At 39.7% G+C, this 22217-nt stretch overlaps 4 protein-coding genes across 5 annotated transcripts; 2 read left to right on the plus strand and 2 right to left on the minus strand.

Moving 5' to 3' along the window:
* comtd1 (catechol-O-methyltransferase domain containing 1) lies at positions 1-2976 on the plus strand. Its single transcript, XM_063875156.1, has 7 exons — positions 1-234; positions 330-448; positions 1157-1262; positions 1895-2013; positions 2372-2426; positions 2504-2637; positions 2748-2976. Exons 1-7 carry the CDS (start codon positions 180-182, stop codon positions 2898-2900), a joined length of 741 nt encoding a protein of 246 aa, XP_063731226.1. The 5' UTR covers positions 1-179; the 3' UTR covers positions 2901-2976.
* Positions 2977-3217: 241 nt separating this feature from the next.
* LOC134858924 (plasticin) lies at positions 3218-10891 on the plus strand. 2 transcript variants are annotated; one of them, XM_063875155.1, is made up of 4 exons: positions 3218-5296; positions 5396-5520; positions 6159-6648; positions 9720-10891. In XM_063875155.1, exons 1-4 carry the CDS (start codon positions 4280-4282, stop codon positions 10491-10493), a joined length of 2406 nt encoding a protein of 801 aa, XP_063731225.1. In that variant the 5' UTR covers positions 3218-4279; the 3' UTR covers positions 10494-10891. The 2 variants fall into 2 exon arrangements, with proteins under 2 accessions (XP_063731225.1, XP_063731223.1); XM_063875153.1 differs by lacking the exon at positions 9720-10891 and having other exon boundaries at positions 6159-8710.
* Positions 10892-11695: 804 nt separating this feature from the next.
* vdac2 (voltage-dependent anion channel 2) lies at positions 11696-16897 on the minus strand. Its single transcript, XM_063874762.1, has 9 exons — positions 16734-16897; positions 15502-15573; positions 15333-15382; positions 14727-14879; positions 14551-14603; positions 13388-13615; positions 13057-13207; positions 12921-12978; positions 11696-12684 (listed from the first exon to the last, which is right to left on the minus strand). Exons 2-9 carry the CDS (start codon positions 15566-15568, stop codon positions 12593-12595), a joined length of 852 nt encoding a protein of 283 aa, XP_063730832.1. The 5' UTR covers positions 15569-15573; positions 16734-16897; the 3' UTR covers positions 11696-12592.
* Positions 16898-17777: 880 nt separating this feature from the next.
* Positions 17778-21987, minus strand: LOC134859179 (polymeric immunoglobulin receptor-like). The gene is made up of 7 exons (XM_063875521.1): positions 21812-21987; positions 21287-21607; positions 20878-21126; positions 20632-20734; positions 20438-20540; positions 20074-20130; positions 17778-19929 (listed from the first exon to the last, which is right to left on the minus strand). The coding sequence occupies exons 1-7, from the start codon at positions 21888-21890 to the stop codon at positions 19837-19839; spliced, it is 1005 nt and encodes a 334-aa protein (XP_063731591.1). The 5' UTR covers positions 21891-21987; the 3' UTR covers positions 17778-19836.
* Positions 21988-22217: the final 230 nt, after the last annotated feature.

The following is a 22217-nucleotide window of genomic DNA, read 5'->3' on the forward strand; positions in this document are numbered from 1 at the left end:
ATTCAAAAACCTCCCTACTTTTGAAATACCTGGAAAATCAATAAATTCAGGCACCATCCCAACAGATTAGGCAAAGCAAACACAGAATGTACTGTATAAATAGGACTGACAGAGACTTTCAGTGGATTTAAAGTAGAGCTGTTCATCTATTCTTTAACAAAGCCAGAGCCGAGAACATAATGGCTATAGATATCAAAACAATTGTATTCCTTGGCCTTGCTGTTGTACTAACAGGTATGAAAGGGGGGTTTTGTTTATAATCTGGCAGAGCAGAGACATTTCTAGGGTTGGTGGTAACAGTAGCTTCTGTTTTGGTTCTCCTCGGTCAGGTTTGGGAAAGTCTGCCTTCATCGGAAAGAGCCACAGTGGAGGGAAGGATGATCCTGTGCTGCAGTATGTTGTCAACAACTCACTGAGAGAGCACCCTGTCCTCACCAAACTCAGACTGGTAAGAGAAACAACAAACCCTCATACTCTGGTGTCACCTGATGAGATGAAGAAAGCATAGTTATTCCCTTTGTACTTTTCTTGGCGAGACACCCCAGTATTGTTTATGTGTTTAACTCTGATGCTGCTACATGTATGCCTTTGAACAGTTCAACCTAACGACATTATGTCAAGTTTTTATCTCTAAATTTGATTCCCATGAGGTTCAGTTTAGGATTCTTCTGATCACCTTTAGCTTAGCATTAGCAGGAGCCTGCCAACATTTATCAGCATGCTGAAGCCATCGGAAGGTTATTTAGGTCAGATGATCCACAGTTGGTCGTCTGGAGCTCTGGGCTAAAAACTAAAAGTGACTGTAGCTTTGAAGTTGTTACTACTAAACTTAATTAAACTGGATACTTTTAAAAGGAGATAAATACACACCTGTATAGAATGGCAAATCTTCAGTATTGGTTGAGTGGTGAATTTATTTTCGTTCTATATTTACTTTCTATATAAATACAATTCACTTAAAGAATAAAGAACTACCACAGTACTGTATATCATTTCAGTCACCAAGCGATGCACTTATAAGATCACCAGAGGGCAGCACAGTGTTAAAAAAAAACAACCCAAACAGAGACCGAGTAGTACCAGGAGATGTGTGACCATTTAGCCAGATAATATAATGATAAACTGTTTATTACATAGTTTGTTGTTTTCATTTCAGAAAACCCTTGAAGACCCATGGAACATCATGATGGTTGCCAGTGAACAAGCCCAGTTTATGGCAAATCTTATAAGACTGATAAATGCAACTAAAGCCATTGAAATTGGTGAGATAATCAAATCTAGACTATGGCAGCATAAGGGTCATCATTATTGGAATTTAAAAGCTACTAAACATCTGATTGTTAAATTAAATTACTAATACAAATACTGATGACTTTACTATAAAACCAACAATATCACCATTTTATTGATACAGAGTTTATGGCAAAATATCTTACTCTGAAAGCTACTGATATGATTGTATGACCAAACATGAGCTGAAAGGACAGAGGTTTGGTTATTCTATTCAGGCTCAATTGATGATGAAGTTAGATGATTAAATAAGTAATCTGTTGGTATCAAATAAAGCTGAAACACTTTCATTTGATTAACAGGTCCTAAAATAACCAGTTGAATTCAAACAACTTTAATAAGAGTTTTAAAAGAGTAGTTGTGAGCACAAATTGTAAACGGCACATCCTGAATTTTCCTACTCGGAACTTTCAAGAGGTGAATTTAAGTTGAACCATTTACATATTGGTTTACTGCTGTGAATTTAACTGTATTCATTTCTAGACAGTACGTTCTGATTGACTGCTTTATGTGGGCATGCAGTTGCTTTTATATAAACATGTTTTTCATTGCTACCATATTTAAATCATTCAGTTATTCAGTTAAATTCCCATTTATGTTACAGGGATGTACACTGGGTACAATGCCCTGAGCATGGCTTTGGCCATGCCACAAAATGGAAGTGTAGTAGCTTGTGAAATAGAAGACACCTATGTGGAAATCGCCAAACCTTATTTTAAAGAGGTGAGAACATGTCTTTGTGAATATTACATCAAGTCTTCAACACAAGATAAAAGAAGACACAGTACAGCCTGGCACTTGTGTAACGTTTGAATTTGCAACTTTAGTAAGATTGATAGCTTGCTTCTGTCAGAGCAAAATTGTGCAACAGACAGCAGACTTAACATCCTCCACATCTACCTTCTGTCAGTGTGTCTTCTCAAAATGTTGCCGGTTGGAGAGTAAAAAAAAGCTGTCTGCTCAGGAAACTGTGTCACCCTCAACAGGAAAATCAATTCCTGTTTAGCCTTGCCTAACATCTCTTTAGAAAAAACAGTTAAAGATTTTGCACAACTCTCATACAATTTAACATTTTGTCTAGGCTGGAGTTGAAAATAAGATAGATGTACGCCATGATATTGCAATGAAGACACTAGGTAAGTATTCTTATACATCTCAGTTTTTTTGAATAAACAAATGGACCGGAAATAAATGTTCCTCTCTGTTTCATCAGATGAACTGATTGCAGCCGGGGAAGCTGGAAAATATGACTTTGTGTTCATAGATGCTGACAAATTTAACTATGACAGATACTATGAGAAGTCACTAGAGCTCATAAGGCCAGGGGGCATCATTGCCATTGACAATGTAAGTACACTTTTGTTAAGCAGGATCCAGCTTGGGGTGGGATATAAAGGTCTGCAGCATGTGAAAACTGTAACCAAAATGAATCAGCAGTGTTGTGTTTGTCTTTGCAGGTGCTGTGGAGTGGAAAGGTTGTGGATCCTGCCCCCAGTGACCTCACCTCCCAGGCTCTGGATGCTCTCAATAAGAAGCTACACAAGGACCAGAGGATTGATCTGAGCATGCTCACTGTGGGCGACGGGCTGTCTATTGTCATCAAACGCTAAATTACGAGTTAAAAAGTTTCATGCTTACCCTGATGCTGCTTAAGATTTATTAGTAACTAAAACACTTTGAGTACAATGCCTTATTTATTTATTTTATCTGCAACAGCAATCATCCAGCTCCCTCTCTGTGTTCACTGTTTTACACGACAGCAATCATGAAAGAGCTATAATTACGGTTTCATCAAAATGACACAAGTGACAATATATACCAGAGTGCGTCTGCTCAAGATCATAACAACAAAACTTATTTTAAATATAGGATGTCTTTGTTAAAGAACATGAAACATGTTGTTTTGTTTTCAGGCTGATGTGATCAACTCTGTCTGTAGCTAGAATACACTGTACACATTAAAAATACAGGCTATTGAAGTGGAGTAAAGTAAAAGGACCAATTACAAGTTGTATAGAATTACATTTAAGTACTGTAAAGTATGATGAACACAGCAGCCTTTACGCAGCACAAATGTAGAAACAACAAAATAGCAATAAGACATACTGAAAACACAAGTAAAGGGTTTTAAAGAATGTGTCATGAGATAAACATTACATAGAAAAGGTTTGGCTCTAAAAAAAAAACTAAAATAACAATCATGTTTTATTTTTAACGACCATAGGGGTTTATGTTACAATTTACCTCATGTCATTATTTCATGATAATTTTAATAGACAAATAAGATGTAAATGTAGAAAAACGGTTTTAAGTAAAAGTCATGAGCAGTTTGAGCATCTGAGGATATACTGTTGTGGTATACAGTATATTCATTCATATTTATAAATAAACAGTGGAAAAACTACGGTCCAGCAGTACTCTTAGCAAAACGTAGGCCTTATTAAAGTATATTGGTTGAGTGAAATTATATTTATGTAGAATATTTCCATCCAATATGAAGTCTAAATTTGCATGAGATGCAAACACTGCAACAATTGTAACAAAGCACAGTACCTGACTACTAATAAATAATAACAAACATACTAAGGAAAAGTTTTGGAGGAACGAAAACTTAACCACCAACTGCAACATGAGGGTTTTCAACAGGATATTATGTAAATATTTATTGAACACTGTATTATAGGGGTGTGAGTGTAAATCTGCTAGAAAAGTCTTTAGGAAGTAAAGGAAAAACATGTGGTATTTTGAATGACGTCATCTTCTAAAAGCTGTAAAGCAGTTTGGTCGTGAAACCAGGTAGAGTTAAATGAATGATCTTAACAATGTAAACGCTCTGTAACTATACAAATAATAAAGATAGTAATCCAAATAGTAATAATGATAACAATAATAATGAACAGGATCTTAACTTTGTGGGGGTTGGTCAGTTCATTCACGTCACTGCTTTCTGCGACAAATCGTGGTGTAAGCTCTCATTATACATTAGCTGATGCTTCACCTTTTCAGCACTCCGGACAGCTCCGTTCTGCACACCGAGCAGATGGAGTCGGATATAAAACCCCCTATGCAGCGGAGAAACACCACCAGTCACAGCATGGAGAACAGGCTCCTCTATCCGCACAGGAAAACTCAAGATGAGTATTCTCAATGCAAGCCAACACGTTCCGTGTTTGACAGCAGGGCTGTTTCCACGGGCATGAATTTGACCAACCCTGAGAAGTTTAATGAGAAGGAAATGATGCATGGTTTAAACGATCGTCTCGCAGGATTCATAGAGAAGGTGCACCACCTGCAGTACCAGAATACTCTGCTAGAGAGAGAAATCGGGGAGATTAGAGGGAAAGCGAAACCCGCATCTTGTCTGGAGGAGGAGTATGGACCAGAGCTCAGCAAACTGAGGCAGCTGCTTCAGGAAATCACTCATCAGAAGCATCAGATTGAAATCGAGCATGAAAATTTAGAGGAAGACCTGTCCAACTTACGGAAACAACATGACCAGGAATCGCAGAACAGATCGGATGCAGAGAGCAATATCGTGGTCCTCAAAAAGGACATTAATGACGCGTATCAGGCTAAACTACAGCTTGACAAGAAAGCGCAGACTCTCGTGGATGAAATCGGCTTCCTGAAGAGAAACCATGAAGCCGAGGTTTCAGAGATAATGGACCAAATCCAGGATGCACAGGTAGCTGTCAAGGCGCATGGATTTGGAAACTCCGGCATTACTGCGGCACTCCGGGACATCAGGGCTCAGCTGGAAGGTCATACAGAGTCCGACGTCCAGCAGCAGGGAGACACTTTCCAATCTCAGTTTGCAAGGCTAACCGAGGCAGCTGAGAGCAAGAGAGAGGCATTAAAAGCGACCCAGCAAGAGATCCAGGAGTACAGGAGGCGCCTGCAGGCCAAGAACATCGAGCTGGACTGCGCTAATGGCACCAGGGAGGCACTACAGAAGCAACTACATGACGTGGAGGATCGCCACATGGAAGAAATGATTCATTACCAGGTGAGACTTACTTTGTAAAAGCATAATTTAATTAAGTAATTGTTTAAATAGATAGTGGTCAGTAACAAACGTTCTCTCTCTCTCTCTCTCATATTTCAGAACACAATTAAAGAACTTGAAAATGAGCTCATAAATTGCAAATTTGACATGTCTGGTTACCTGCGGGAGTATCAGGACCTGTTAAATGTGAAGATGGCTTTGGATGTGGAGATAATGTCTTACAGGTGGGTTGTGCTGATTCTAGTGAGGTTAAAATGACAGCTGTCGTTATTTCAAAGGCTGAGTTGAAGATCAAAGCTGTTAACCAAGCCACATGCAAACAATCACAATGTTTTATGATGTGAATATGGTAAACTAATATATAGTTGCCTTGCATTGCCTACATGTTGAAAATATGATATAAAATATATGACTAAAGGCTGCAACAATCTACACCACTATCTTAAGACACTAAATTCTGTACATTTATTATTATTTTTAACTAACATTTCTAAAACTGGTTAATAAGGCTTAAAAAAGTGTTTCAACATAAACTTAAACCAGGTTATGTTAACCTCACAATAGAACTCAACACTGAAAACTGTCCGTATCAAAAGTTCCTCAATATAACTCAATGATTAAGATCCGAAGAGAACAGAATTAATGTTTTATTCTATATAAAAGCTTTTAAATGATATATTCTGATGTAAACCCTATGTAACTCATTACTTTTCAGATCCTATTAATTGTTAAATATCTTAAGATGTCTTTCTGTTAAATTGTTAAAGCTGATCTTAAAGCTTGCTGAATAATCAGAATTAAAATGAATGTGGTATCAGAAGTGTACATTAGTAACAGCAGATTTAAATCTGTCTCCTTGCAGGAAACTTCTCTGCGGTGAGGAGGCTCGTCTTTCCGCAATGTCAGACACCCACATCTCCCTACCCTACATCTACCACCAATCCCCCGTTTACACGCTGCCCTGTCTGAGACCGGGAGGCCCACACAGACGCGCCGAGCCGCAGTACAAGTTCGTGGAGGAGATCATAACGGAGACCACCAGGGAAATAGAGATGTCAGAATTTGAGGAGACAGGTTCAGAGGAGACAGATGAGCAGGAGGGTACCAAAAGAGATAGAGGGAGCAGTGAGGAAGAGATGGATAATAAAGACAGTGGAGACATTGAAAGTAAGCAGATGTGTGACAATGAGCAGGATCAAGTAGCATCAGTTTGGGATTTAGTAAACGGATGTAATGCTGGTAGTCCTGTGGAGGTGGATGATAGTGATAAAGGTCAAAAAAGTAAAGAAGAGTCACAAGCCACTGAAGCACTTGACAATGAAGGGGATATAGATACAATTACTCCAAGCAAAGTCTTATTACATGAGAGCCTTGATGAGAAAGATAATGAGCAACAACAAAAAGAAGCTGAAAAGACAAAAGCAGAGAAACAAGCTGCAGGTACAATGGCTGACAAATATGTCCCTCCAAAGTCAAATGATATAAAGCCAGATGTTCCTGTGGAGGATGAACTTCTGAACGAATCTGAAACTCAAGAGCTAAGCAGTGTTGAAGTGCAAGATAAGGTACCTGCTGTAGAAACACCTGACAAAACCATAGACTTAACAGAAGAGGCAAAAAGTACTCTGTTCGCAGAGAAAGAGCTTTCAGAGAAGGCTGAAAGATCTTTGAGTACACCCAAGAGTGAGTCAAAGGAAAGCAAAATCTCATTAAGTGAGAGCCTTGATGAGAAGGATAACGAGCAACAACAAAAAGAAGCTGAAAAAACTAAAGTAGACAAAGAAGCTGCAGGTACAATGGTTGACAAAGTCATCTCTCCAAAGTCAGACGATTTAAAGCCAGAGGTCCCTGCTAAGGATGAGCCAATCAAAACATCTGATAGTAAAGAAGATGATGCTGAGAAAGTTAGTTTTATCCCAGTTCAAACAAAGGTGCCTGTTGACGAGACCTCGGCTCAGGAGTCTAAAGAATTCGACAAAACTCAAGAGCTAAGCAGTGTTGAAGAGCAAGATAAGGTACCTGCTGTAGAAACACCTGAGAAAACCATGGATTTAACAGAAGAGGCAAAGAGCTCTCTGTCTGTAGAGAAAGAGCTTTCAGAAAAGGCTCAAGTATCTCTGAGTACATCCAAGAGTGAGGTCAAGGAAAGCAAAGTCTTATTGAGGGAGAGCCTTGATGAGAAGGATAACCAGCAACAACAAAAAGTAGCAGAACAAACAAAAGTAGACAAAGAAGCTGCAGGTACAATGGTTGAGAAAGACATCTCTCCAAAGTCAGATGACCTAAAGCCAGAGGTCCCTGAAAAGGATGAACTTATCAAAACATCTGATAGTAAAAAAGATGATGCTGAGAAAGTTAGTTTTATCCCAGTTCAAACAAAGGTGCCTGTTGACGAGTCCTCGGCTCAGGAGTCTAAAGAATCAGACAAAACTCAAGAACTAAGCAGTGTTGAAGAGCAATATAAGGTACCTGCTGTAGAAACACCTGAGAAAACCATGGATTTAACAGAAGAGGCAAAGAGCTCTCTGTCCGTAGAAAAAGAGCTTTCAGAAAAGGCTCAAGTATCTTTGAGTACACCCAAGATTGAGGCAAAGGAAAGCAAAGTCTTATTAAGTGAGGGCCTTGATGAGAAGGATAACCAGCAACAACAAAAAGTAGCAGAACAAACAAAAGCAGAGAAAGAAGCTGCAGGTACAATGGTTGAGAAAGACATCTCTCCAAAGTCAGATGACCTAAAGCCAGAGGTCCCTGAGAAGGATGAACTTATCAAAACATCTGATAGTAAAAAAGATGATGCTGAGAAAGTTAGTTTTATCCCAGTTCAAACAAAGGTGCCTGTTGACGAGTCCTCGGCTCAGGAGTCTAAAGAATCCGACAAAACTCAAGAACTAAGCAGTGTTGAAGAGCAAGATAAGGCACCTGCTGTAGAAACACCTGAGAAAACCAAAGATTTAACAGAAGAGGCAAAGAGCTCTCTGTCTGTAGAAAAAGAGCTTTCAGAAAAGGCTCAAGTATCTTTGAGTACACCCAAGATTGAGGCAAAGGAAAGCAAAGTCTTATTAAGTGAGGGCCTTGATGAGAAGGATAACCAGCAACAACAAAAAGTAGCAGAACAAACAAAAGTAGACAAAGAAGCTGCAGGTACAATGCTGAGGTTGAGAAAGATATCTCTTCAAAGTCAGACATTTTAAAGCCAGAGGTCCCTGAGAAGGATGAGCCAATCAAAACATCTGATAGTAAAAAAGATGATGCTGAGAAAGTTAGTTTTATCCCAGCTCAAACAAAGGTGCCTGTTGACGAGTCCTCGGCTCAGGAGTCTAAAGAATCAGACAAAACTCAAGAACTAAGCAGTGTTGAAGAGCAAGATAAGGTACCTGCTGTAGAAACACCTGAGAAAACCATGGATTTAACAGAAGAGGCAAAGAGCTCTCTGTCCGTAGAAAAAGAGCTTTCAGAAAAGGCTCAAGTATCTTTGAGTACACCCAAGATTGAGGCAAAGGAAAGCAAAGTCTTATTAAGTGAGGGCCTTGATGAGAAGGATAACCAGCAACAACAAAAAGTAGCAGAACAAACAAAAGTAGACAAAGAAGCTGCAGGTACAATGGTTGAGAAAGACATCTCTCCAAAGTCAGATGACCTAAAGCCAGAGGTCCCTGAGAAGGATGAGCTTATCAAAACATCTGATAGTAAAAAAGATGATGCTGAGAAAGTTAGTTTTATCCCAGTTCAAACAAAGGTGCCTGTTGACGAGTCCTCGGCTCAGGAGTCTAAAGAATCCGACAAAACTCAAGAACTAAGCAGTGTTGAAGAGCAATATAAGGTACCTGCTGTAGAAACACCTGAGAAAACCATGGATTTAACAGAAGAGGCAAAGAGCTCTCTGTCCGTAGAAAAAGAGCTTTCAGAAAAGGCTCAAGTATCTTTGAGTACACCCAAGATTGAGGCAAAGGAAAGCAAAGTCTTATTGAGTGAGGGCCTTGATGAGAAGGATAACAAGCAACAACAAAAAGTAGCAGAACAAAAAAAAGTAGACAAAGAAGCTGAAGGTACAATGGTTGAGAAAGACATCTCTCCAAAGTCAGATGACCTAAAGTCAGAGGTCCCTGAGAAGGATGAACTTATCAAAACATCTGATAGTAAAAAAGATGATGCTGAGAAAGTTAGTTTTATCCCAGTTCAAACAAAGGTGCCTGTTGACGAGTCCTCGGCTCAGGAGTCTAAAGAATCCGACAAAACTCAAGAACTAAGCAGTGTTGAAGAGCAATATAAGGCACCTGCTGTAGAAACAGCAGAGAAAACTGCAGACTCAACAGAAGAGGTAAAGAGAGCTCTCTCCGTAGAGAAACAGCTGTCAGAAAAGGCTCAAGTATCTTTGAGTTCACCCAAGATTGAGGAAAAGGAAATCAAATTATTATTAAGTGAGGGCCTTGATGAGAAGGATAACCAGCAACAACAAAAAGTAGCAGAACAAACAAAAGCAGAGAAAGAAGCTGCAGGTACAATGGTTGAGAAAGATATCTCTCCAAAGTCAGATGACCTAAAGCCAGAGGTCCCTGAGAAGGATGAGCTTATCAAAACATCTGATAGTAAAAAAGATGATTCTGAGAAAGATAGTTTTATCCCAGCTCAAGCAGAGGAGCCTGTTGACAAGCCCTCGACTCAGGAGTCTAAAGAATCCGACAAAACTCAAGAGCTAAGCAGTGCTAAAGAGCAAGATAAGGTACCTGCTTCAGAGATGGCCGAGAAAACTGCAGATTTAACAGGAGAAACAAAAAGCTCTCTGTCTGTAGAGAAAGAGCTTTCAGAAAAGGCTCAAGTATCTTTGAGTACACCCAAGAGTGAGGCCAAGGAAAGCAGTAAATCTGAACCTGCCAAGGGTGAGGATAAAGTAGCAAAAGGCGTTGAAGATGAACATGGTAGCAATAATGATGAAAACAAAGACTCTTTGCCTGAATCTGATATGACAAGTCTACCTCAAGTGGAGGACCAGAAGCTGAACAGTGGGGAGAAAACCAATGAAGTCCAAACTGCACTGCCAGGAGAAAAGACAGCTGTCAATACAGATATCAAAGAGATGCATCAGGAGGCACCCGAAGGAAGCCAGGATCAGAAATCAAAACTGCCTGAAGTTTCAGAGAAAATAAAGGACCCTCAAGATACAACTGAGAAGGTGGAGAGTATTAAGTCAGAGAAATAAGAGGAACGAGCTCTATAAAACAGGGATTATCTTCTAAGGATTTGGAAGTGAGGATATTTTCATCTTTGAATGCGACAGCTGTTGGCAGGCAAATATCAGGGAAAGTGAAGCTAAAAATAGAGAAAAGCTTATCTAATGCAGACGCCAATGAAAGGCATAAGCTGAGCAAAGCACAGAGAAGGAAGCTGTAAATTCCCTTCACAATGACCCGTTTAAAAGGACAGCATGATTTTTGCTACAGCTTTGCCTTTGAACTTCAAATGTGATGCATTCAAATTGTTGGACTCACCACTCAATGTAATCATGAATGTAAAATATGCAAAGTTACATTTATAACAGCATCTATCTTGACTTGCTTTACTATGTGCTGAAAAATAAATGCAATATCAACAAAAACACTCTGGATACTGTGCTGAGTTTTGATGACCAACTCACCAAATGTAACTGGGTACAGACCTTGTTTCTGCAAGTGTGTGTGTGTGTGTGTGCATTCACTGACATGTGGTTTCCAATTGAACAGCTATATTTTCCACTTTGATTCCACCACCTTTGAATTCATAGAAACCATCATTTTACATGCAGTGTCATTCCACGCAAACCCAGTGCTACCAAGTATCTAGGCTGCTTAATTTCACTATTTAATGTAATCTTGCATCGCTCCATATTCCAAAAACTTGTGTTGGCTTACAGGAACATTAGCGAGTCATTAGAGGGCAAGACAAGTTGCTAAAGCCATAGATATCAGACGCATGAAAAACAGGGAGGCAATGTAAACCATGACTTTTGTCATTCAATGTAAATGTTAAACCCATCTTTGTTTCACTCATATTTTCAGGTGTATGTCTCCTTCCCATGAGGATCAATTTAGTCAGTGACTCTTCCTTCTGTTTAAGATGTCCCAGTTGGACTCTGTGTGGCATTGTTTCTTTTATAGCTTTCCATTTCCTCATAAAAACATTCAACCATACTAACCTGATAAGAGTCGTATAACTTGAGCGCAGGCACCCGTAACTTTCCAAGTGAACTACAGCCTAAAAATGATCTGAAGTGGAGTTATTGAAATGATGCATAACAAAATATCACTTCAAACACAGCTACAGCTGACAATCTGATTTGGTGATAATGGCCCGAGATCAGCTTTAACCAAACGAGCGAATGAATGAGTTGTTAGTAGAACTTTAATATGAAATAACAGGAAAGCATTTGTGGAGTTCAAAGACTTTATTGAAAATGTATACATACACAGAAGGACCTCCAAGACTTCCTGCGGGCTGTCACTGCCCAGCACAGGGAAGCACTCTCCATGAGAGCAACTTTGAGCTACACCTCTTGCGGACAATGATAGTTTGGCATTACTGGGAACATGAATTATGCGGCCCCCCAGTGGTCTGTTCGTACAGAATGAACAAAAACTAATTCTGCTTGGTCGGCCACCTGTACAGGTTTCTCTCAAACTTACAGACCCAGCTTTAAGCAACCCAAAAACTGCCCAGTTTAAGGGAAGGTATAACAGAACGTCTCATCCATTATGGCCGACACAAAACAAGTCATTACAGAGGTTTAGTTTGTCCTTGAGTGCATGAACAGAATGGGTGCAGCAGTACTTTAAATAATATCAGAAAAAGAGACTAGTGTACTTAACAAGGTTTGGAAATTAAAACTGTTGGGATGACAAAGGAATATCAGAGGTCACGATTGTAAAATCAGAGAGAAGGTATGACAACGCTCACCATAAAACCATCAACTGATGTTGACTGCCTGGGGATTAGCACAATGAAGCCACACAGAGCTGGTGACAGGCAAAGGATTGTATTGGATTTCATTATTATGGCAGTGCACAACAGAAACAATGACATGATTCATAAATAATATGCCACCAACTGTGTCCTGAATCGATGCAACTACAATGTAAAAAGCAACAAAGACCAAAGATACCATGACAGAAGCACCAACTTGAGGTGATACTCAACAAGTTAGAGTTTGTTGTTGTAGCCTTTGAGCCATTCTCTCCAAGATATCCCCTGCTGGTTTGAGTTGGACATACACTTCAAGGCCAGATTCTTCTGATATTCCCTAGTCCCTTGCAGTATGTGGAAAGCTTAGGCTTCCAGTTCCAAGCCCAGACCCAGCTTGTGGCCTCCTGCGTTGATGTTCTTGCCATCGACCAGACCAGACAGGGTCAGTTTCACCCCTGCACAGGCAAGAGGAACCAACATTAGACATTTAAAGTACAAACGCACATTTCTGGAACGTGTGATGAAAGACTGTTAAGTGTTGCTTATAATGACTCAAGTTCAAGTTAGTTAAAGCATGCACTTGCTCATAACTGAAGTGCTGTGTAATAAAATTAACAAGTATTTAACTGTAGCACTGCCAAACATTTTTTAAATCCTTCAGCTATCCATGGACCTGTAGGGAACCTCTTACCTGGTCTAAGAGTCTGGGTGTACCCAACACCAACAAGGCTGTTGTTGTTCACTTTAGCCTATGGAGAAAAACAAATAGGTTTGTTAGAATAAGTCATATTTATTTTACTTAATCCACCCAAAGCTGCAATACTTACGCTGACAGAGGCATCCTTGTCCAGCTGGTATTTGGCAGCGATACCGAAGCGTGTGCTGTTGCTGCCGGCGGTCCAGGCCAGGTTGACCGCTGTCTCGAGCTTGTCGCTCACCTTCTGGTAGATGGATCCTCCGAACTCAGCACCATCGTTACTGTAAACACAATCCAGAATTCCCAAGTAAAGGAAGTTTAGCCTTCAGCTTATAGTAAAACATTCATCCAGTTGTTATTTTCTCAATATTATTATGTCCTGTAACACCATGATCTGAGAAGGCAGTGGTTCAGCTGTTTCTTGATTCTGACAAAGTCCCTAATGTAAAAAGTCTACTCACACATTGGTGTGCAGCTGGAAGTCTCCGGTCTTGTAGCCAATGGCGAAGTTGTTGCGGGTCATCTTGGATTTGGCGGTGTCAAAGCTCATCTGGTAACCAGCGAGCCACCCCTCGTAGCCGACGACAGCAGCGCCGTGGATGGTGGGGCCAGCAAAGTCGAAGTCAACATCGCAGCCCATGTTGACGTACTCGCGCTTGTAGGCGGTCTTAACTTTGCCACTCTTCTTGCTGTTGAAGAGAAACACTGCTTTGGTTAACCATGAAATCAGATTGCGAATTAATAACGCCTTTGTAAGAATGTCAGGCTACATATTCTTGCTTAATAGATCTTGTAAATTGGGTTATATTGTTTTTTTCCAGACTGTTTCAACTGCTAAAACAAGCCATACATCAAGCCAATCGTTTAAAAGCCAGACTTCTTCCAATGTTGTTACAGCCATTTTTTTTTGGCATGTTAAAGAGGTCACATATGTAAATGTTGCCTGTCCTTAAAGCACTGCAGGGTGTTGTGAAACTGACTTTGGGAACCACTGCCATACATTTATGACCCCAGAGATAATTCTTAACTTATGGCCTCTGTGGCCAGCTGTAGCAAACAGGATAAGGAAATTATCAGCGGACTGCCACTTCAACTTTTGCACCAGCTTTGCTTTGAAGTAGGACTCTGGAGTCATTGCTGAGTCAAAAGTCAAAGTTCTGGTGTTTACCTCCCAGTCTGAGCATGACACCGTATCCTCGAACATGCTGTAGCCACATATCTCCACCCTTCACCTTCCCACCCTCCAGTATGAAAGACGACACGCATCCTCTGGGCTACGTGCCACTTTCCTCGTGTGATTTACACCTCATAGAAAGCAAACCCACAAGGATTGCCAGAGCAGCTGGGCTCACTAGTAAAACTTTTTTTTTAAAAAACTCCTAGAGAACAGCAGACTGCAAGACATAATCCAAGCACACAGTTTAGCAAAAGCCAACAGCTCATTATGTGTTACAACAGAATGTTCCATCATGGGACTGGGGTCACAGGGCAGGCAGCTTCACTGTCAGAAGCATGTACCACACTGATCATGTTGCTAAAATGACTCGTGTGTAGAGGCAGCAGGCTCAGTTTCAATCAAATTCACATTGAACTCAATTTCCCATGAATCAAATCATAATCTTACCCAGTGTTTGGTGAGAAGGTTGTGTCAAAAGTCAACTTCAGGCCCTTGGCAATCTGTGTAACAAACATTTGGTATTAATATAAAACACATTCTGACCCGTTATGCTCACTGGAGAAATATTGATGTTTGACACCTGTTAAAAACACAGTGTGAAAAAGGATGAGTGTATTGCTCACCTGATCTTCAACCGTGATTTCTGTTCCCAAGGTGTTGTCAGTGTTCCACTTCTCGGTGAAGGTCAGGCCATATTCTGCCCTCTTGTATTTAGTTTCCAGACTGCCCGCAACTTTGCTGGTATCCGTGTTGGAGTTACCGGCTGTTTTGAACTCCTGCAAGAGACAATTTTAGAGGCCTGACAATCAGAAGGAATGCTTTACAGACACAGGAAGGAATAACTTGGACATTTTAACAGACATACTTTGCTTTTAGGCTAATTCTCAGTTTTTGTTTATACCCCAACGCCAAATATTTTACATTTATTTGGTTCAGGGACATTTTGAAGAATGGTTCACTTCTAGGAAAATATATTTAATGGATTATTATTGATTAATAATGAAATATACACAGATATGTTAAAAAGTGAAGATGGGCAAATGTAGTGTAGTTGGATGTCATTGTTCATTGGGGCGGGTTGTATGTTTCATAACGGATCCAGGATGGTCCAAAAAAAATGACTGTATTTAACTTTCATATTGCCGAATCCCATTAGACTGAAATATACATTATATAATTGTAGTTGTTGAACTAGTTTCTATACTCGATCCATAAAGAAAGGACCTTACCACTCCACTGGCTGATTTTGTCTTGACATCAAGCTTCACCAAGCCAAATCCTGTGGGAAGAAAAGAGTTTGTTTGAATCATTTCAAAGCTTGTTTGCAATATCAAACAGACTTGGCAGTTTATGTTTTAACATCACAGTATAACTTGGTCAAACTGTAGGAAACCATACCATAGCCTTTGTTGAAGATGTCCTTGGCAGACTTGCCCAGGTCACAATAGCAAGGAGGCACAGCCATTGTATCTGTGGAAAGACATAACAGACAAATTGTTCAAATTATTCTTGTGATTAGGGAGTTTGACATATGCATAACACTGATTCAAGAGCAGCAAACAAAAGGTTGAAAAGTTAAACTTAAGTAGAAAGCCATCAGGCAAACCGAAACCAATAGTTGGAATTAAAAGCAGGGATCTCTGTCGGTTAGCTAAATGTACAACTCATGCCCTCATATGTTCTGTATTCTTTGTCAGTTAAATACTGATCTCTTCTTGGTAACATTTAAGGAATATTTGTTGGTAGAGCAACAAAACAAAAACAGGTCCCATGAGGATTTTTAATGCTACAGTACATGTTCTTTCTGTGCTTACCTAAACTGTTGAGTTGAGAGCTAGACTTTGCATTACTGAGCATTTATAAGCATTATATTACCAAATTCCAATTCATGACCAAATATACAGGACTGATCTAAACGTACTGTTCCTGTCATCTCATACTGTACAACACCTTTGATGCAACCTCCTTTTTATCTAACCATTACATATATATGAATGTCTCCTGTGTTGTAGAGGGTTTGATTGCAGATATACATGTACAATGTCAAAAAGTTGCTTTCACTTTTCATTCAACACTTGAGGCAGTGACAGCCTTCTGGTCACAGCAGTGCAACAGTCTTGACAGCCGATGGACAAGGTTACCCAGCCAGAAAGGAGCCATTTTGCCGCACTGGAGTGGCTACTTTCAGGCCTGGCTCTTATTAAACAGCTCCTTCACGTGTATTGGCAAACACTGCAGGGCGTGGCGAGGCACATGCCCGTGCTAATTATCGGGATGGGTTCATTAAGCAGTTCACTTGCATTAACAGCTAGCTACCGCACTACCGCTATCTAGGCCGTATGGAGGCTAACGAAATTGTCGCTTAAGTTAAAGCCGTCAGCTGTGAATATTTCTTAAAAGTAGCTTTGCATAGCAGCAGCCTCTTAATCAGTAGCATGATACATGTAAAACAAAGCATAACTCTTCTGCTTTAAGAAGACATGTGTCAGACGCAGCATGCCGAGCCCAGCTAGCTTAGCGAACTTTGCTAGCCTGCAGAGTACCGGTGTGCGTTAAACACGCGTAAACAACACTTCTCGCTTGTTAAGGAGTTGATTAACGGTGTGAAACTGAATAAATAGCTCTCTTACCAGTTAAGGATGGGTCTAGTGGTAAACTTAAGTGACTTTATTGGAGATGTTGCTCACTAGGCACGGCAGAGGCAGGCGTCACCGTTAGAAGGGCGAGCTGAAGGAGACTGACTGCAACGAGATCCAGACCTATCACATCCCGGCGCAGGACCCGGGACAACCCCTCAATGTGCCTGAGTAAAATGCGTTCACTTGTTGTTTTGAGTTTTCTCTTTTGAGTTATTGACTACTGTCAACATCTGTATATGTCTATTCTTCTATGTTAGTAATTAAAGTATGATTTTTAAAAATTTTAACTTTGTTATATATTTTTTAAACGAAATGCCAAAACTATTATATGAATTATATAATGCTTTCACGTCACACAGCAGCGTCACTGTGATAGTGGTTAGATAGTTCTACCTGTTTGTAATTATTGTGTACATGTACCTTGTCTCTGATAGTTTACCCCTGACTCCTAATGTTGTGTAATTGTATTATGGCAAATATAGTTAATTTAAAAAAGGGAAACAAAGTCGTCGGATGACTTGGATAACGTGACAGTTACTAACTATAGTTAGTAACAACTAAGTAATTTCTGCAACCATGACCCTAAAGATGCAAGCATATAGATGTGCGTAATACTGCTTTAACAGCTACATTGTATACAGTGATTAATTAGTTTGGCTTAAATTGTATCGCATTAAATAATGCATGCATTTATTCAGCATAAAACACTAGACAGACTCAGTTTCAAAGCAGCTTCTCCAATACTGCTGTTAGTGGAGATGTTATGTAAAGCCTAAGGTGCAAATTCAGTGCACCCAAAATTTCCAAAGAAAAGAGCATTTATCCAAGTACACTGACAAGTGGCAGTAGCTACAATTGCGCAAATGACCAAAATGTAGTCTTTTATTTACCATTAGTTGGAAAATAAGGTTTAACAGCATCCCCTTCCCTTCCATGACTATTCATTTCATGGATAATACCAATTTACATGTTGCTTTCTCAGTTCTGAATGTTTGGAGCTTGCTGATCAGATAAAATCACGTTGGGCTCCTTGATACAAATGTACCTTTATTCAGTTAACACCATGACTTATTCCCCAACATACAACATAAATGTACATTAACTTTAAAGAATTGAAAAGGGTACATAATATTAAACAATATAAAATAAGACATACAGCTAATTTATACCAATTTTTCTAAACCTCATGAAAATTGGATCAGGATATATAAAAATACACATTTTGATTTTATGGCAGATAGGTATGAGCAGTAAACCCAACATATTCAGTGGGAAGAACAAGTATTTGATCCCACTTACAAAGCATGTAGAAGTCTGTATTTTTTTATCATAGGTAATCTTCAACTGTGAGAGACGGAACCTAAAACAAAAATCCAGAAAATCACATTGTATGATTTTTAAGTAATTAATTTGCATTTTACTGCATGACATAAGTACTTGATACATCAGAAAAACAGAATTTAATATTTGGTACAGAAACCTTTGTTTGCAATTACAGAGATCAGATGTTTCCTGTAGTTCTTGACCAGGTTTGCACACACTGCAGCAGGGATTTTGGCCCACTCCTCCATACAGATCTTCTCCAGATCCTTCAGGTTTCGGGGCTGTCTCTGGGCAATACGGACTTTTAGCTCCCTCCAAAGATTTTCTATTGTGTTCAGGTCTGAAGACTGGCTAGGCCACTCCAGGACCTTGAGATGCTTCTTATGGAGCCACTCCTTAGTTGCCCTGGCTGTGTGTTTCGGGTCGTTGTCATGCTGGAAGACCCAGCCATGAGCCATCTTCAATGCTCTTACTGAGGGAAGGAGGTTGTTGGCCAAGATCTCGCGATACATGGCCCCATCCATCCTCCCCTCAATACGCTGCCGTCGTCCTGTTCCCCTTTGCAGAAAAGCATCCCCAAAGAATGATGTGTCCACCTCCATGCTTAACGGTTGGGATGGTGTTCTTGGGGTTGTACTCATTCTTGTTGTTCCTCCAAACACGGCGAGTGGAGTTTAGACCAAAAAGCTCTATTTTTGTCTCATCAGACCACATGACCTTCTCCCATTCCTCCTCTGGATCATCCAGATGGTCATTGGCAAACTTCAGATGGGCCAGGACATGCGCTGGCTTGAGCATGGGGACCTTGCGTGCGCTGCAGGATTTTAATCCATGACGGCGTAGTGTGTTACTAATTGTTTTCTTTGAAACTGTGGTTCCAGCTCTCTTCAGGTCCTTGACCAGGTCCTGCCGTGTAGTTTTGGGCTGATCCCTCACCTTCCTCATGATCATTGATGCCCCACAAGGTGAGATCTTGCATGGAGCCCCAGACCGAGGGAGATTGACCGTCATCTTGGACTTCTTCCAATATTGCGCCAACAGTTGTTGCCTTCTCACCAAGCTGCTTGCCTATTGTCCTGTAGCCCATCCCAGCCTTGTGCAGGTCTACAATTTTATCCCTGATGTCCTTAAACAGCTCTCTGGTCTTGGACATTGTGGAGAGGTTGGAGTCTCTTTGATTGAGTGTGTGGATAGGTCTCTTTTATACAGGTACAGAGTTCAAACAGGTGCAGTTAATACAGGTAATGAGTGGAGAACAGGAGGGCTTCTTAAAGAAACACTAACAGGCCTGTGAGAGCCAGAATTCTTACTGGTTGGTAGGTGATCAAATACTTATGTCATGCAATAAAATGCAAATTAATTATTTAAAAATCATACAATGGGATTTTCTGGATTTTTGTTTAGATTCAGTCTCTCACAGTTGAAGTGTACCTATGATAAAAATTACAGACTTCTACATGCTTTGTAAGTGGGAAAACCTGCAAGATCGGCAGTGTATCAAATACTTGTTCTCCCCACTGTATGTATAAGCGTAAAGAAGTTTCCATGTCAAACACTCAGTGGCTCTTTGTATTGTTTTGCAGCCTTGCAAAGGTGGATACAAATGCAAGGAAAACGAAAAAAAAAAAAAAACATAAATACAATTTGCTGCTACAACATATTTTCAACCTCTTGAACAACAAGAGCACAATAAAAATGAGGAACATTTACACTTGCTGAGACACTAACAAAATGGCCTGCAGAAAATACAGAACTAAGTATGTATGAAATGTCAGACTGGTTTCCGGTATTTGTATGATGTTAACCCTTTTGCTTTAACCAGTGACCTTTGTATTTCTTCCACATCACTCTCCACATGAGATCTCTGGGTAAAGAAGTGGAGAAGAATATGAAAGCTAATTCATTTTAAATTGTTTATTGATTGACTGGTGTATATTGTTTAATTACAATAATTCATTTACCTATGATTATTTTAGTGCACTTATTTTGTGTTAGGTTTTACCCGTACCTCGCCTGAAGTTCTTCTCCGGTATCTTACTTCCCATTCAGCCTGTGTTGGGGAAAAACATGATGTGTTGACGAGATTGTATTAGATTAAATTAACGTTGGCCAATTGAAATCCCTTCTTAACACGGTAAAAAGTAAAGTTTAAAATAAATCAATTACAAATAGGTCCTCTCTATACCTCTAAATGTAATGTTTTTGCTGTGAAAATTTACATTAGGATAATAAATCATGTATTTTATCCTTGTTGTGGCTGATGATTCTACTTTGTTCTGCTCTCAAAGAGACAATAAAAGCACCTTTTAGTTACACACCTGTATTTTCAGAAAAATACATAAATGGTTAAAAGTGAAGTTCACAATATATTTACTGCATCTTCGGAACATAAACCAGATGAACAAGTTCACCATTACGAAGATGATCAGCAAACTTAAACGGATGATGAAGGGCATGAAGTTTACTGAAACACTGCTGCAGGATGATTAATAAAAAAACACAATGTATATGTCAGACTTCAAACAGTCCAACAATGTAGTCGCATTCAAATGTGAAAGCCTCTTACCTTTGCTGCTCAACCGTAGAAGTGGTAAGTGGTTGTTCCACAGAGACTTGGGTGGGATACAAACCTTCAGTACTGGGTTTTAAGTTGGTTCTAAAACTTGTTGCTGCAACCGTGAATAAAGATCATAAAGATGGAATAAAATGTTAATATTTCCTCCATATTAAATATAAAATACTTTTAATTGACTTCACTTGAAAAATATTTAGCATTTTCAATTTAGAATTTAGAATGACTTATAACACTTACTAGTGGTAGGTTTCTCTGTAACAGTTATATGCACCGGCATCTGTAAGTGTCCTTTAACGCACATATACCAGCCGCTGCTCTCTGTCCTCAGTCCACTCATAGTCACAGTGAGAGCACCAGGGATATTCCCACTGATGGTGACTGTTGTTCCAGCTATTGATCCAGACTTTGTCACACAGGAGCCGCCCAACCTGCACCACTTCATTTCTCCAGAGCTACCATTGTGACATTGGATGGTTATCTCCCCTCCTGTGGATCCTGTAATCTCTGATTAGCTGTGTAGAGACTGGTGTATCTTAAGGGAAATTAATTAAACGAAACAGAGGGTAGCTTCAATGAAACAAACAATGACACGCTGCATAGAGATTTTTATCCCCAATTGAAAACCTTTCAGAAAGTATTAACTCACTTTTGGTCACTGATAGTTGAAAATAGCTTCCGTCATCTGCTCCTCCATTAATGTCCACAGCACACCAGTAATCAGTGTCCTCTTCAGTCAGGTCATTAATAGTCACAGTGAAGATTCTTTGGATTTTGACATGAGAGATCAAAAACTTCCCTGAACTACTTGATTTGTTTGTTTTAACCTCACATGAGCAGGAGTTCCAATAGTATCCTTTACACAAGTATTTCAAATTGTGAATGTATTGTGACTCATAGAGACATGGGATAGTGATCGAACCTCCAGCTTTCACTGACACTTTACTGGCTGTAATTATGCTGTGAATTCCTGCAACAAAATCAATACAACATTAATTGAGAAAAACTTTAGAGTGCTTTTTCAGATTTTTCAGATTCTCCTTCAAATTAACTGCATATTGTAGAAGTTCAGGGTAAGTTGACTGAGGTATAAGTTTCTTAACTGACATGTTGGATAAACGCATAATGTATGAAAACAATTACTTTAAAATAAAACCTGAGTCTTGTGACCAACCTGTTAGTCCAGCTAAGATGAGAAAAGGTTCTGTTGAACAGTCATGTTGGCAAATGAGCAGAGTCAAGCAAAACCTCATGAACCCAGACACTGGCAGACTGATTCTTTAGTTCCCTTTTTGTTGCACGTAATAGCTCTTGTTCTCCTCCTCAACCCTTAAGACACTCCCAATTAGTAAATAATCTATGTTCTGCATGTGACATATACTCTATCACACACATCACTCTTAGCATCTGACATCCTACAGACATCACACTGTTGTATTGAATAGATATTTTTTATTCAGTAACAAATGTGTATGTTGAAATAATAGTGTACTTATGTGTATTTTGAGTACTTATAGTGTGTAGTTTGTCATTGGCTTAGTTTACCTCACATGCCTAACATTACTACATTGTATGTCCTC

This window comes from Eleginops maclovinus, chromosome 22 (genome assembly GCF_036324505.1).
Source record: "Eleginops maclovinus isolate JMC-PN-2008 ecotype Puerto Natales chromosome 22, JC_Emac_rtc_rv5, whole genome shotgun sequence".
NCBI lineage: Eukaryota > Metazoa > Chordata > Actinopteri > Perciformes > Eleginopidae > Eleginops > Eleginops maclovinus.

What these genes read in the sequence shown, in the direction of transcription:
- comtd1 (XM_063875156.1), top strand. Translation starts at nt 180, where the DNA reads ATGGCTATAGATATCAAAACAATTGTATTCCTTGGCCTTGCTGTTGTA. An exon ending in AACTAAAGCCATTGAAATTG is followed by an intron (nt 1,263 to 1,894) that starts GTGAGATAATCA and finishes TTTATGTTACAG; the next exon opens with GGATGTACACTGGGTACAAT. An exon ending in GCATCATTGCCATTGACAAT is followed by an intron (nt 2,638 to 2,747) that starts GTAAGTACACTT and finishes TTGTCTTTGCAG; the next exon opens with GTGCTGTGGAGTGGAAAGGT.
- LOC134858924 (XM_063875153.1), top strand. Translation starts at nt 4,280, where the DNA reads ATGCTTCACCTTTTCAGCACTCCGGACAGCTCCGTTCTGCACACCGAG. An exon ending in AAGAAATGATTCATTACCAG is followed by an intron (nt 5,297 to 5,395) that starts GTGAGACTTACT and finishes CTCATATTTCAG; the next exon opens with AACACAATTAAAGAACTTGA. An exon ending in GTGGAGATAATGTCTTACAG is followed by an intron (nt 5,521 to 6,158) that starts GTGGGTTGTGCT and finishes GTCTCCTTGCAG; the next exon opens with GAAACTTCTCTGCGGTGAGG.
- vdac2 (XM_063874762.1), bottom strand. Translation starts at nt 15,568, where the DNA reads ATGGCTGTGCCTCCTTGCTATTGTGACCTGGGCAAGTCTGCCAAGGAC. An exon ending in CATCTTCAACAAAGGCTATG is followed by an intron (nt 15,383 to 15,501) that starts GTATGGTTTCCT and finishes TTCTTCCCACAG; the next exon opens with GATTTGGCTTGGTGAAGCTT. An exon ending in ACCTTCTCACCAAACACTGG is followed by an intron (nt 13,616 to 14,550) that starts GTAAGATTATGA and finishes TCTCTTCAACAG; the next exon opens with CAAGAAGAGTGGCAAAGTTA.
- LOC134859179 (XM_063875521.1), bottom strand. Translation starts at nt 21,890, where the DNA reads ATGAGGTTTTGCTTGACTCTGCTCATTTGCCAACATGACTGTTCAACA. An exon ending in CATCTTAGCTGGACTAACAG is followed by an intron (nt 21,608 to 21,811) that starts GTTGGTCACAAG and finishes ATTTTGTTGCAG; the next exon opens with GAATTCACAGCATAATTACA. An exon ending in TCTACGGTTGAGCAGCAAAG is followed by an intron (nt 20,541 to 20,631) that starts GTAAGAGGCTTT and finishes ATCATCCTGCAG; the next exon opens with CAGTGTTTCAGTAAACTTCA.